This window comes from Haliotis rubra, unplaced genomic scaffold (genome assembly GCF_003918875.1).
Source record: "Haliotis rubra isolate DU_JTF1 unplaced genomic scaffold, ASM391887v1 Scf62, whole genome shotgun sequence".
NCBI lineage: Eukaryota > Metazoa > Mollusca > Gastropoda > Lepetellida > Haliotidae > Haliotis > Haliotis rubra.
Genome location: NW_025767324.1, coordinates 2,758,752 through 2,774,892, shown reverse-complemented (window position 1 = coordinate 2,774,892; position 16,141 = coordinate 2,758,752). Strand labels below are relative to the sequence as shown.

Here is a 16,141-nt window from a genome sequence, read left to right as displayed (position 1 = left end):
TATGGTGGCAGTCTGTAAATATTCTAGTCTGGAGCAGACAATCCAGTGATCCAATGAGCATCGATCTACTCAGTTGCATGTGTATGATTACATGTGTCAACCATATCAGCAATCCTGATTACAGGATCCCTTAGTCGCCTCTGCATCGACAAGCATGGGTTGCTGGAAGGCCAATTCTAACACATGCTCTTCACGGACAGGAGATATTTAGATTTGTCTTACTGACTTACATTATATGGAGTTTTGGCATTGTCTGTACCCCATCATTATGAGATGAATATCTCTATCTTGACTTACATGCCAATTCATATATATTCTATTTTGATAACTACCCTGAACCCACTTGCCCTCCTGCTTCCTTTGTAAATCCAGTTATAACTGACACAGCACTTCAAAACAGCTGTTCAATCAAATTAACCTGCCCTTGTGAGACAAGAGATAAATCATGACCACTTGACCCACTCCATTGTGTGATATCTCAAATACAACTGAAAATGTCGGACAGTGTAAAGGAATTCCCTCCTGATTATAATACTCATTTAATTATTTGTTTTTCAAGTTATTAAGAGAAAGAAATAACATACTAAGAACTCCAGACTGGGCTTCACACATTCAACCAATGTGAGGAATTGAACCCGGTCTTGACATGACAAGCGAACACTACAACCACTAGGCTACCCTCTCCCCTTATATTCTGGTAGAATGTACACATAACACCGCAGGATGGTGTGTTGCCTGTATCCACACACTCCAGCCTACATGTCTCAAGTGACCATGCACCTACATGCCTGCATATTTCATGATTCATAAACAGAAACAACTGTACAGTAATAATGCTAGCTAGTCATAGTGACATACACAGTAACATACTGATCATTATGTTCACAATATTCACCACTGTTGCCTCTGGTTTGGCAACACTGTTTCGTTCATCAATTCTTCAAAACATAAAATCTGAAAAGGTTCTGGATGAAGGCAGATTTATATGTTCAACACAACAAAATTTACGAACCAACTACTTATTTTTTCCATTTACCATACTGTTCAATACCTAAACCAAGAATAAAAAATGTCTCATGTTACCTTGGTAACATAATAAACATATATACATATATATGAACACCACATGCTTTCAGCCATATTCATGATTTCGTTATTTTCAGAATATCCAAGCATATCATGCCCAGTGATAACAAAAATCTCATATCTTTCAAATTACTATAGTTAACATAACAGATTTACTGGAGTCAAATGAAAAGATTAGGTGTCCTTTACTTCTTTTGGGTAGTATACATGTATAACATTGACGAAGTTGAAACGATGATACATAGGTTTGGACACCATAAGCTGACCTGGCATACAAACATGAACACACATCACATTTTAAACTCAGTATTCAAGATTTTTCCTGTAAAACTTAAGTAAATTGACCATCTAGAACATTCTGGGCAAAGGGAAACCTAATGTAACAAAATATTGATTTGTTCTATGAAATCTTAAGATCAGAGGACACTGAACACCTCCACAGTCAGTCGATCATGGGAACTTTCTAATCAATCAGTCAGCACTTAGGCTTTTTGATTTCTTTGGTATGAATGTAACATTCAGACAAGGATGTCTAATATCTGTATGTCAAAACCAAACATAAATGGGAGGTTCCAAATGCAAAGAATATAAACAGTTCTAATATATTGTTTGTGGATTATTTACATCTAGCTCTTTCACTTGTAACTGATACTCATAGTGTTGGCACGAGGTTTGACATGTTAAACGTTTCGGGCATGAGGTAACTGACATGGTCACTTATACCCAGAAATCTGAAACGCAATGTAGATCTCCTAACTGTGACGAGGGTTAGGGCATAAGTTGTCCACCGATCTAGATGCTGTATAATGTGTGATATACCCTGTGTGTGAGATGAAGTACCAGGAGCTGTGATGTCCACATGTGAGCAGGTAATATGGAAAATAACTGTTGCCTCTTAACCAGTGAGAGGTTGGTACATTCTTATGTAAAGGTGCATTCTCTCTGTGCAACTTGTAACAACTTGTAACATGTAGCAACAACTGGTAGCATGTAACAAAGTTGTGGTTCAGAATACCCTAATCGTAACAATTTGAAATTACTTACTTGCTGCTGAGTTGTAAGCCATAGGACTTGACCATATTCTAACTTCAAGTTGTAGGATCCCGACCAATCAAATCACTTAGATCTATGCCCATCTCAGAATGACTGTCAAGAATGTGATAGATACCAGCACCATCTTCTTTTCTTCATGAATAGAGATTGTCGAGTCATATACATGTCATGGGATACAAGACACACAGTGAGAACGCACCATAAAGGTAACATTATAGAGCATGAAAGACAATACATTCTAGAGGAATCCTACTCTAAAAAATACTGTTATGGACGGACAGACGACAGACTGATGGACTAATTAAAACTTGCTCTCTTTCTTCTGCATATTCATCCCAAGTAGATTGCATAACAAAATAACAAGCAACAATGTAAGTTGGAAAGAGAAAAACATATGTATGAGAAATATAATTCAAAGCATGGTAAAATATAAAATGTACAAATGAATGATTATAAGGAATACTCTAATCCCTTTGCAGAAGAAGCATACAAATAACGCAGTCTTATAACTGAACATGCTTATGTCCTGAACATTTATTACATACCCATTCAATCTTATGATAGCAGTAGGGATGAGCAATACCGCAAGCTTTGGCGCGAAGTCTGTATTGTATGGCTGTTGAATCTACTTTTCGGCAATATGTGGATAGTCCCGTAAACACCTAAATTTAGACATTACTTAGGATCCAAATGACATTTTTAAACATAATAAACAAAAGAAGTTGTTTTGTGTCAAATAATATTGTTTTGATTTTTTGTGTTCAGAACCTTGCACTTGATTGATATAATAATGATAATGTCAGACAGAGGAAGGTGATCTGACACATACATGTGTGATATCTCCCTTTGCACTGACTGATACTCAGGTCAAGGTGACCTCAATGTGGAAGTTTCAGTAGTGACATGCATAGCTTGATATAAACAGTTAACATGATGACTAGTTAGATTAGGGCATATAACAGTCAAAGAATTTCCAGTGGTTTTGTGGATGAGGGCATTTATAGGGGTATAATGTGGGGTGAAATGAATGTTGTTCTGACACTTTTCACTTATATAGCCTGACTGACTGAGTTTAGTTTTAGTATTACGCACGCTTTTAGCAATATTCCAGCAATATCGGGCAGTTCACTTATATAGCTACATACTAGTACAGTCTGGTATTCTGTCCACTAAACCATAGAGGTCTGTGACAACTGAACACATGGAACTGGAATTATCCATAAAATGCAGAGATAAGATGAACACATTATACAACTAGAAGCACTCACTGTACCTTCTGATATGACATTTTAAGAAATGGTGTCCTCAATCAAAGAAAGTAGACACTTTTTGGACTACAGTTAACAAGATCTCAGTCAGTTGAACAAAAACTTGACATTCTCAAAACAAAATATACACCTGAAATATGTAAACAAGACTCCGAGAGGAGCAAAACCTATAGTCCTCAATAATTGAGTCTATTAAGACTCCAGTCTCTCATGATCATGAACACGATGAACACATTCACAGGGCTCCAAATAAGATGCGTCTCTGTGTAAAATATGCATGGATAATTCAGATACATGTATATGCTTAAAAAGTCAAATCAGTGAGTGAAAGAAACACATAACTTTCTAAGAATACGAGTCAGATTTTGTTTCCATGTGTGTGAACCAAACTGGTCTAAAATTGTTTTCAGACCTACACATCCGATCTTAGGATCTCGAATAGTGTTAGTTGTCTGTATTAAAGCAAAGATTGTTGAATGTAGTTAAAATCTGTATTAAGAATAAACACGATGGGAATAGTGTCACTGACAAAACGATTTCTGGTTGGAAGTCACCGTGGTTGCATGTGGTTATAAGCCAATGCAGACCAAAAATCCCCCAAAACCTGCTAAGTGTTATGTGTCTGTGAAAGTAATAAAACCATGAACCTGTGAAATACTCCTCCTTTTATTTCCGCTTGGTATTTACTCCTCAGCTTTAATTTACACTAAAAAGGAAGTCAGTATGATGGTCCAGGGTACTCATGGAGATTTAATAGACTGGAAAATCAAGGACGCCAAAATTTCAATTCAAATATGTTTCAAATTTCAATTTAAATGATTCAAATTTCATTACAATCATACATTTTACATCTTGGAGCCTTAAACACAGCAGTGTAAATGGGATATACTGTGACAATATCCCGCGGGGACATTGGGTTTCTCAACACCATTTGGTTTGGTCCCATCCATCTCATTTGAGGAGTTTCCCATCATCATATTACTGGAATATTGCTATAACCACTCAGGGGTGGAAATAACTTTAACATTGCTAGTGTACTCCGGTACAGTGGCACATGTAAAATCACTTGCCCTGATAATTTTCCCACTATACTGGCCGATTTTTCTTGTTGATATTTTAAATAAACAACATACCATAATTAACATTGAAAAGTCAACTGGACACCCTACAAACACGATATACAAATTTGCTTGCCCAGCAGAAAAAACACTAGACTGGGACGTCGGGCAATGGGTTATTTCCACCCCTGACCACCCAAACTTACATTGTTACGATAATCCAAGTGTCAAGTTTTGAAATGCATCATAATTTGTATTTTAAGATCAAGATACATACTGTATCGCGAACAAAGCAGCATTAGAAACTCATGTTTTAAAGACTTGTCCACAAGAATAGATGAAACCCCTCCTTTCAGTGGTCTTCAGAGTTTGTACCTGGTCCAGTTTCTATTTTTCAGTATGTTCACACTTTTGTCAGTTTCATTCAGTTTCAATTTCTAGCACTTGAGAACTGGTCCAGAATTTCAACCTCATCATTGGATTTATGCTTTGGATTTCTACACAATTTAGCCGGCTCTGACTAGAGGACCACTGTGCATTGTGAAGGCTGCAAAGTGTGCCATTACAGGCTTATAATGGCTTGTATAGTATCCATTCTCATATTATGACCCATACAAAATAACAGCAGGATGACAATCAGAAATTTAACATCAACATAATACACAGTTGGAGTTGAAGTGTCACTCCCCCAAAACCAACATTTAAAATAGTTCAATCATCCAAATTTAAGAAAAAATCAAACAATTTCTTGCACCCAGCCCATGAACTTAAAGAAACAGGAAATGAAGGTTACTATGGTAACATGTAATGTCACATGACAATCAACTGCTACACAATAATGATTACAGTTCTTGCTTGGCTGCAGTTGTCTCACCTTTCTGATACCTCATCAATCTTATCCAAATGGCCATACCAGTGATTGTAAGCCAGCAGTGCCACATTACGCCTCCAATGGCACTCATTTCTAGAGCAGACGCTGCAATCTCTACAGCATTTACATTATACAGTCGGTCATATAAAACAAAGGGAGGTAACTCCATATTTGTGCTGTATTGAGGATATGCTTTCCAGTTGATTAGCCTTAAGTCTTTTTCGACCTGAAAATAACAATCTCACCTCTGGTTCAGTAGGAACCCGATTAAGAAAACTTTATAAACTTCTTCCTCAACATCCTTCTTTTCAAATGCTCCTTAAAAGTAACTGGTCTTTGTTTTTCTACTGAGTTAAAGAACACATCTAAAATCTTCATGTAATTTTTAGAGTAAAATTGATATTTTATACTTATCCTGACTCATGCTCTTTTGCTTGTCTTCTTCTTCTTGCAACATAGTGGAAACACTTGTATCTCCTTAATTGAAGCTCCCTTCAATGTAAAATCACTAATTGGTACTCACCACGAGTTGCTCCCCTTTAATCCCTCTGGCGGGAAAGGTGTCGCCACCTTATACCTCGCGGCTTCACTCTCTCCTGATTTTATGAGCCCAACACTTGAATTTACGGGAAATCCAAAGTGTTATGTGGGGAGGATGGGAGGGTTGATTCTCATGAGTCAGGATAAGTATAAAATATCAATTTTACTCTAAAAATTACATATTTTTCCTTATCCTGACTCATGCTCTTTGTTTGTAGAATCCTACCGAACGGAGGAGGGAGTAATAGAATACTTTGGATTTATAATTAGTGATTTTGTATAAATATAACTGTAATAACCGGTATGGGAACTTCATGAAGGCATTGACTTAGGATATTTCCTGTATATAAACCATAGGTTATATAATGCCATAATTGGGTATTACATTGATATATACTGAAAAACCATTACATATATTATATATATATATAAGTGACTCTGATAGAGTCGCTGTACAACTAAACATAATGTCAATATATACTTAGGGGTGAATAACCTAAGCTAAATATATACATAGCTCTAGAACTCCTTAGAGTTATAAGCTAGCTAAATTATGTATATAATACATATTAAACTTGTGATGGTAATATTTAACGCCTACGAGGGACTGTCAGCTGTTGAGCGAGGACCAAAGGGCCGAAATGGTGAATGCCAGAGACATCTTCTGTGGTGATGTCTCTCAGGTAGTGATTCGCAAACACCATGTTCGATTTCCAAAAGCATCCTTCCATAATTGTGTTCAATGAACAGTTACCGTGCAGGGCGAGGGTGGAAGCCAGTGCCCTAATCTCACTCATGGATTTGATGCTGTTGGTGGGTCCAAGCCTGCTGCCTTGTAGGCTGGCATGACAGTCCTTATCCAAATAGATATGGTAGTACGCTTTAGACTTCTGTTTGATTCGCTGGCTTATAAGGGGATGAATAATCTTTGAGAAATCTTCGCCTTGTTTTGGATCGTCGTAAGTAAACTTTGAGAGCTCTGACTGGACACAGTGATAAGTCTTGTGTATCTTGTGATCCGAGAATCGAGGATAGCTGGTACATGGAATAACCTGTCTGGTTGACCTGGTAGTTGATTTTTGGCGATGAAATCCCATCTTAATCCCAGGTGCTTATGTTTTGATTGTCATCAAACTGTATCCTCTCGTAATCCAGAGCTGAATTTCAGATATTCTTGCTGCCGCCGGCTAGAGATAGCAGAAATAGTGTTTTCTGTGAGAGAAATTCAAAGTTTGTCGATTCCAAAGGTTCATAGGCCTCACTAGTGAGGTGTTGTAACACTATATTCAGATCCCAAGCTGGGCGTGGAACTTCCGCTTTGGTCCTCCAATCGAAAGCACGAGTAAGGCCAGTAACTCTGGAGATTTTGTCAGCTTGACACCCGCTCTCATAGTGATCACAGAGCTAAGCCGCAAGATATGTTGATATCGCCGAACCTCTTAAATGTTTGTTTTGCCGCAGGTAACACAAATAGTCTGCCACTTGAGGATGTGAAGCATCTCTCGCTGTAAATCCTTTATTAGCTGCATAATTTTCAAACTGTGCCACTTGTCGCCGCATTGCCACGAAGTCGAAGTGTCGTAAGGCAAGCGTGCGACCGCTTTTGCCGCCCTGGCAGAATATCCTCTCTTGTTTAAACACATTTGTATACAGTCCATAATGCGAAGTTGGTAAACTTCTGGGTTTCGCACACTGTTTCGTGTGTGGATGTATTAACAGGTTTGAGCTTTGGGTAGCTCTAATACTGGTTGACCGATTTCTTGAATTAGAATGGGAAACCATACTCTGGCTGGCCAGTAGGGCGCACCAAAGTGAGTTGTAGACTCTGTGTTTGTTTGATTTTCTGTAATACTTGAGGTATTATTGCTGGCGCGCGGAAACGCTGCACGCTGCTGAGGCCTTCCCATGATATACTTAGAGCCCCCGCTTCCCAAGCTTGTGGATCTGGGATTGGTGACACGAATGTCGGTAGCTGATTGTTGAATCTTGTGGCTTAATAGATCTATTAGCTGCTAACGGCTTGATTATCTGTGCAAATATTTCCGTATTGAGCATCCATTCTGTCGGTGATGGTAGATGAGGCCGAGAGCTGCCTGCTAGTACATTTCTGGCTCCGAATGTGAACTGCTCTGATCTGTAGATTTAGATCGTGGGTTAGATCGAATAGTTGAAAGCTTAAGTTCAAAAGGTTCAGTGATCTCGCTGAGCCTTGCTTGTTCACGAGAACGCCACTGTGGAATTGTCGGTATGAATCATAAGGTGCGATTTTGTAGAAATGTGCTCCAATGTAGAATGGCGCTGATTACAGCTTTCATCTCTAGGATGTTTATATGGAGTTTGCTTTCTTGTTGGTTCCATAATCCCGATGTCGCCTGGTTGGCTTAGATGAGCTCCCCAACCTTGAAGTGACGCTGGCCCACATATAGATGGGTTTTGAATTCCTGCTCTGCTAAACAAATCCCTTCGCAGACATTCGATTTCTTTGTCCACCATAGTAGATGAGGTCTGAGATGTTTCGTAGACTGAATGGCTGTAAATCGCCGAGATGTGCATTGATGAAGACCTGTAAGGGACGTAACTGTAACCTGCCTCTGACTGTCATGTCTTGGGCTGATGTGAGGAGACCTAGGAGGCTCTGCCATTGTCGAAGTGGTAACGGAGAGAGTAGAGCTGGTGGAATGGTCTGTTGGATCTTGATCCAACGGTCTTCTGGTACGACGATACGGTTGAGATTTGTGATAAATCGAATGCCTAGGAACTGTAGGTCTTGTGACGGTACTAGGTCCGACTTGAGTAAGTTTACTAACCATCCTAGCTGTGTTAGTAGCTTTATGATGTAGTTTAACTGTAGTTTGAGATGCTGTGGATCTTGATCTACTTGTATCCCGGCCGTCGAGGTAAAACGCGACTGGCGAGCCCTTTGATGATGAAGATAGGTGATAATCGGTTTCGCTATCCTCGCGGAAAAGCCAGGGGCTGATGATATTCAATGGGAGCACTTTCCACTGGTAATGTTGCCCGCCTAAAGTAAACCGTAGGTATTTCCTGGCTTTGGAGTGTATCGGGATGTGCAGGTAAGCGTCCTGTAGATCGATACTGCCCATGTAGTCCATGGGGCGTATCAACTGCCGTAACTGAGGTAAATGTATCATGCGGAACTTCGGAGGTTTGCGTAGATAGTTCTTGTTGAAAAAGCTCATGTTGTAGATGAGTCTGTATTTCTCCTTGGAGTTTTTCTTGGGAACTAGGAAAACTGGGGAGTAGAAACCTGGTTCTATGTTGTCTTGGTCTAGTACTTCTATGGCCTGCTTTATTAGGAGTGATGTAACAGCCTCTCTTAACTTCGGTAGTTGTTGAGCCTGTAAGTCGAACTTGTGAGGGTTGACTGTCAGCGGAGGCTTGGCCTTTAGTGGGATACGGAATCCGTGACGAAGAATGTAGAATGTTGGAGACATAAGGGTCTTGTAACATTCCCCAGTTTTCCCAGTATAGTTGGAGGCGTCCACCCACTTGAGATGGTTGTACTGGAACGGCTGGGGGTGGAAGACTCCAGTCGTTCCGAACCTGTCTTTCAGCGCTTATAGTTGCGGAAACCTCTGGGTGTCCTGCCTCTTCCTGATCCTCCTCTATAGTTGCCGAATGGGCTTACAAAAAGAATCTTTTCCTCTAGAGCTGGCTATCTTCCTGTCTCGCGGCTCTCTGTAGGCCCGCGTGAATTTAGATCTTCCTGAGTATCTTTGTGAAGTCTGTCGAATGACGCTGGCTAGTGTGTCCATCGATTTAATCATAAGGACTTCTCTGGAATCCTTAGTGACTTCCTTGGAAACTTTGTCTATTTCTCCGCTAAAGATGGATGTTGAAGACCACGGGCTGTATACAGTGGGCTGTAAAGTTCTCACCCCAGTTGCAGGAAGCGAGGAGGCCTTGACGACGAAGCTAAGGTCAGTGCTGCTGAAATAGATGTAAGATGATCTGTTAGGAACTGCTGGTCTTTCTTTGCATAAGTAAGGCAGAATAAATCATTCTATCATCCTCAGAAGTCGATCAACCTAAATCTGGTGATAAGAGTCTCATTGATCGCTCTAGATCTATTTAAACCAAAAACATACGCCTCGGCCATGGTTTCTATCTGACTAACTTACATCATCATCAATCTTGTAATTTTGTACTTGACGCCGCTGATCAACTTATAGTTCTCATCGATGTCTTGAGCTTTGAAGAAGGGGTCCATGTTATGCGTGGAGAACTTCTTGGCATGAAAGTTTGGTAGATGTGGTGTCTGAACTTTCGTGGGCTTTGTGGAATGCTGCATCTAGATTCTGTGGGACTGCTGCAATCGGGTCGATCGGGTGGTAGTGTGATAGCATCTGCATCGCCTTCTTTCATCAGATATGTCTGCTTCACATTGCCATTTTTAGATGGTGATGAGAGATCTAGGTTATTGACCATCCAATACCGTGATCTCAGCATCGGAGAAAATAACTCCTCCATCATCCTCTATACCATCATCATTGATGAGAGGTTGGTGCTGCTCTGACTGCGCGCGGCTTCTGTCTCTACGTCCGGCGATGCTTGTGCAGCTCTGTATGGTGACCTGTAAGGTGATCTACGCGGTGATGAACGAGGAGGAGATCGCCTAGGTGATCTACGCCTATGGGTTGATCTTCTCGGTGACCTGTGAGGAGAACGCTGATAGCTTCGCTAAGCTCTTGTGTAGTCCCTCGATGTCCTTCTAGATGATGATGATCTGATTCAGCTGCCCTTCGCTAATGCCTTCGAAGCTTCCTCTGCGTCCCGTCCGGGAATTACGATAAGACCTTCGCCGAAGGCTTTCGTGATGTCTGATGGTCCGAGTCCACATCTTGGGATGAAAGTGACGAGGGTGATGATCTATCCCGCCGCTGAAGGCCTTCGCTAAGGCTGTACATCTAGGTCCTTCGTGGAGGTGGTCCGCGCCTTCCTTCGCCGGTGACATCGCCCTGGCTGCTACGCTGACGGGGTGCCTCTGGGGTGCTGTTCACGCTTGGAGCCTTCGGGCTCGGTCCTTGCTTCTGCAGTCTATATCGGTCTTCCATCATCGCCATAATTTGCTGCATCAGGTCATCAGGGATGGTCTGGCGACGATGTCGCCTGAGCCTTCTCTGCGTGTTAATGATGGGGTCCACAGCAATAACGCCTGACATCAGTGTAGAGGCATCAGGCTGCATGGAGATCTCTGCTGAAGTCACTGTCGCTGACACCGGGTCGCTTCTTGTGCCGTATGTCGGGATGATAATCGGCTGGTCATCGTAGAGGCCCATTTCTTCGGCTGGAACGATCTCGGCTGAGAAAGTTCTCGCTGTCTTCGTGACTTTCCTTTGATGTCGACGCTGCCCTGGGGTACGGTCTGCGCTGAGAAGACGCCGAGGCCCTCTTGGACTTTAGCTGCGATGACGGGATGTCTGGGGAGGCCGGTCGCTTCTTAGAGGTGACGGATCAAGCCCCCACGCCCCTCTTCCGATGGGGTCTCTAGCAGAACACCAGACGGTAGGGGGTCGATCGCCAGCAGCTGACTAGATGGAGTATCTGGAGTATCAGCCATATTTAGCCCTTTGTTTGCGTGGACTCTATCTGCAGCACGCCTTAAGACGCAAAGATAATATTTATTAAATGCAGAATTAGATAAATTAATGCAATAACTGCAACGTGAATCAAACGCACACGGCGTGAGAACAACTAGGGCATATTACATGCGATCTGAGGCAGAAAAACGTAATCTACAAATAGTACAGATTTTCATCAACGTAATACTAGCTGAACAATCACTTAATACACGGAATAAACAGTAGAAATAATGATAAATAATCAATACAAATTACTGAAGGATACTAGCTATACCTCTATAGTAAACTATAAGAGGTAATAAACTAAGAAATATCAAAGGATATGTTGTGTAAGGAGACACAGGCGCTCTTGCATCCTGCTCACTGGGCGAAGAAGGAGAGAGTGAAGCACGAGGTATAAGGTGGCAACACCTTTCCCGCCAGAGGGATTAAAGGGGAGCAACTCGTGGTGAGTACTAATTAGTGATTTTACATTGAAGGGAGCTTCAATTAAGGAGATACAAGTGTTTCCACTATGTTCGCAAGAAGAAGAAGACAAGCAAAAGAGCATGAGTCAGGATAAGGAAAAATAAATAGCATTGGTCCCAAAAGAGGATACTCAAGTCATATCTTTCCATGTAATCTCTGTTCTAATACGGCCATATTTCCCGGTACTCATAAAATCCCCTGGCAGAAAAAAAATCGCAACACGAATTACCTCCCTTCTTTCTATCCAATCACAACACGTGTTACATCGACTTAGATCCAATATAGCGGCCGCCATGGAGTTAGTTGATTAATATGCGAAGGATAGATTCGGTATTTCATGTTTTAACTGAAAATCAGAAACTAGCAATAGAAAGTGGGGACACAAATATCCCTCCTCTGTCGATGACTTACGTGACACACAAGACATTTAATGGCTAGCTTGTCTGTTGCCAACAAGGGCGATGGCGATCCGCCTCTACATGACTGATTTCTGTCTGATCAATGATGATGACCACGTCGTCATATGAGCGAAATATTCTCAAGCACGACGTTAAACCCAATTTCACCTCAACTCACCCACCAATGATGTGTTTAGAATGATAACAATAAATAATGATGACAATAATAATAAAGGGCATACTCAAAATACAACTAAATATGCACCCTAAAGCATGCTTTGGGGGTACATTATTACCCTGGTCTGTGTGCGCTTGATTTTCAGTTCTAGCAGGTACCCAGCCCCAGATGCCTGTGAGGTGCTAGAAGGTTAACAGTCACATTACAATCTCATCCCGCCAAGTACCCATTCACTGCTGGATGAACTTGACTCAGGAGACACCAAATGTGATACACATACATGAATGTAGTGAAGGACCAACAACTAGAAACTCTCAGGATTCAAGCTGTTGAATATGGTCTCCTATCAAACTACTCTCCACAACCAACATGTCTTAACTTCACCTATTTGTTCTGTACAAAGAGTGAGTGAGTTTAGGTCTATGCCGATTTTAGCAATATTCCAGCAATATCATGGCAGGGGACACCAGAAATGGGCTTCACATATTGTACCTATATGAGGAATCGAACCTGGGTCTTTGGCATGACGAGTGAACGCTTTGACCACAAGGCTACCCCACTGCCCTTATGTACAAAGAACATGTGTTTAGTAAAAATGGTAATAATACTCAAATACTTTAGAGCTAACATGGACATATCTATGAACATATACATTAAATGAAAAAGAAATGTGACCTTTACACAGAAGCCTGTAAAACTCTGTTTCTACTGGACACGACCACTCACCAACAAAGGCTGGCATAGCGACACTCTGTCCGTAGTTGTTTCTCATGATGGCGTGTACCATCTCCTGGATGAAGATATCTGAGAAGCCCTGCTCCTTCATCAGATCCATGATGGTAGTGTGAGTGTATCGCACAAACTCCGGATCCATCGCCTGCAGCATATCCTCCACTGTTGTAAATGCTATCCCCTCATTCTGGACCTTGTAGATTCTGCACAGAGGGAGGGTGAGTGAGAAGAAACATTAGAACAACTTTAGTTATTACCTGTGTGGTTTAATTTGCAAATGAAGACAGAGAGAAGGAGTTCACACCAGTGATAGGCGAAAGGAAATCAAAATCAGTGAGTTGAGTTTTATGCCACACTCAACAATATTCCAGCTACATTGACGGCAGGCTGTAAATAATCGAGTCTGGACCAGACAAGCCAGTGATCAACATCATGAGCATCGTTCTATGTAATTGGGATATGATGATGTGTTAAACAAGTCAGCGATCCCATTACTTGCCTCTTACAACAAGCATGGGTTACTGAAGATCAATTATAACCCGGATCTTCATGGGTTAAATCAAAATCATCATTATTGAAAATGAATATTTGCTTTAAAAATGAATGGCTAACAAAAACTAAAATCATAAAATACAAAAGAGTCATTCTATAACTTCAAACTTTAAGACACATGACAAGTGAAAAGTATTTACCTGTCACTCTTAAAGTCAGAATGTTTAGTTTTTAAACAAATCTTCCCAGAAGACACTGTGATTCCAGTGACGCAAAACACAGCATCATGTTTTATAATCATTCAGTTTTACATATTATAAAATAACAAACCTAGAAAGAAATAATCCCTTCATACCAAACCTAATTTTCAGATTGCATCTATTTCTGGTCCTGAGTTTGCCAAAATATAGGATCTGTCACTCACTGTCAAACACTTTAGCTCCCAATACATAGAGATTATTACACAAGCAAGTGTGTCATACGACTTATATGAAACAAGTGTGAAATTTGGTATTGCCTGAGCGAGAGTAAATGAAGTAAACCATAGTAAGCAAGTGTGAAAGCCCTCTTTATTGACCTCATGTTCAATTGTTTAATGACCTCACAGACAACGAAATACAGAAACAATGGTTGCAAGGCAAAAGTGATATGTGCACATATGTATGATATATATGACACTGGTTATGTTTCACCATATGGGTAATAAATCGCAATATGTTTCACAATATGGACACCTGTATCACAATACAATTTCTACACAGCCCTATGAGAAACACAATCACTGTGAATCAGGAAATGAACCCATGATCATAGGTTTCTGGTGAGTGCAAGGGACACAACCCTGCACAGCAAATAGTTACGCCTTTGACGATCAGTCCACCCGAGTCCCCCAAATCAACAAAATTTGTAATCCATATGTCATACCTTGTAAAGTTTTTCAGCAGTGAGTCTTGAACCCAGTTCTGAATTTTCATAATGTCATAGCCATAACGCCACACCAACTTCGCCATGGTAACCGCTGTCCATGTGCTAGTTTCAACTTTCATCCCATCAGATCCAAAAAAATCCAATTCTTTCATCCGTTGCTTCATTCCTTTGAAGACCTAACAAACACAAGCATTATTTGAATAAATATACAAGCACAAAATACATTTTGATAAGTGCAAAGGTTTATTCTATGACAATAGCAGATAACTTAAAAGGTTTTCATATATATCAATAGTACTAACATGGACAAGGAGTGAGTGAGTGAGTGAGTGAGTTTAGTTTTACGCCGCACTCAGCAATATTCCAGCCATATGGCAGCGGTCTGTAAAGAATCGAGTCTGGACCAGACAATCCAGTGATACATGGATAAGGATAAACTAGTGTTGTGAGTGAGGAGTATGTATTCATAGAACAGTTATTCTAATTGTACTGAAAAGAGTTATCTAAACAACTTTGGGTATTTTGATAGTACAATATTATGACAGCATTAGACATGGCCACTAATCTGTCAACCCTGACGCTGGTGAAATTCAGGAGGTCAGGATTTTAATGCTCCAAACATCTCTATTGAAGGAAGTAAATGTTATAGAACAATAAGTCCAAAGTGAACAGAAATCAACAATCAATGAATGAGTTGTGTGGAAAGCAGCTTTAACAGAATTCCACTTATATCACAGCGTGTCATCTTAATATGGGTGGAAAGCCTGAAGAGATGCTCAGTGAAAACTATGAGCACAGATATGAAGCTAACAAACCTAGAAACTTTAAGGGGGTGAAGTTGTATTCCAACCAACGATCTCCATGCCTTCACATCCAACTGTGAGGCCTAAGATGACAGGTCCTGTCATGACCCATTTGTATGGAAATGCTGGGTAGTTTTGTATGCAAACTTTGTGCACATTTTACTTATGTGGTGTCTTGGAGTACAAACCTGACAAATAACATACAAACTTCTATCTTAGTGGGAAATCTTACTCTAAGCGTTTTTTCACTGGTCAGCGATAATCTTTTTGTCCATTTGTACTTATGATGCTACGACATAGCTAAACTATTGGGCAGTTTAGCAAGGATTACAGGACTATCACCAATTCCTATTGCTGATTAGTAGGACTGTATTCCTTTTTTTATGTATGTACATGTTGTACTTACCAAACATGTTTGTAAAATTGACCATGTAGGTATTGAGGGGGTGTATGACAGCTGCACCTGCCTCATACTCAAAACCATCAATGTCGATTGATCTTGCTCGTCCACCAACCCTCTCCTGCTCAAAAATGTCGATAACAGCATCTTTTCCAAAGAGCTGGCGTAGGTAATATGCTGTGGTTGTTCCCCCTATACCTGCTCCTATGATACCTGAAAGAAATATATGTACAAACATGATTCACTCATGTCTCTTACAACATT

At 40.6% G+C, this 16,141-nt stretch overlaps 1 protein-coding gene across 14 annotated transcripts in view; it reads right to left on the bottom strand.

The window, feature by feature from the left end:
* LOC124256193 (prenylcysteine oxidase-like) overlaps positions 1 to 16,141 on the bottom strand; it is a 98,434-nt gene that overhangs the window by 76,827 nt on the left and 5,466 nt on the right. For 13 of the 14 annotated variants that reach the window (XM_046690174.1, XM_046690163.1, XM_046690168.1 and 10 more), the window contains exons 4-6: positions 15,884 to 16,090; positions 14,672 to 14,850; positions 13,250 to 13,458 (exon numbers count right to left, since the gene is read on the bottom strand). In XM_046690174.1, the coding sequence (XP_046546130.1) occupies positions 13,250 to 13,458; positions 14,672 to 14,850; positions 15,884 to 16,024 (529 nt within the window). In that variant the 5' untranslated portion in view covers positions 16,025 to 16,090. The remainder of the gene's footprint in view (positions 1 to 13,249; positions 13,459 to 14,671; positions 14,851 to 15,883; positions 16,091 to 16,141) is intronic. The other variant, XM_046690175.1, reaches the window with a different exon arrangement.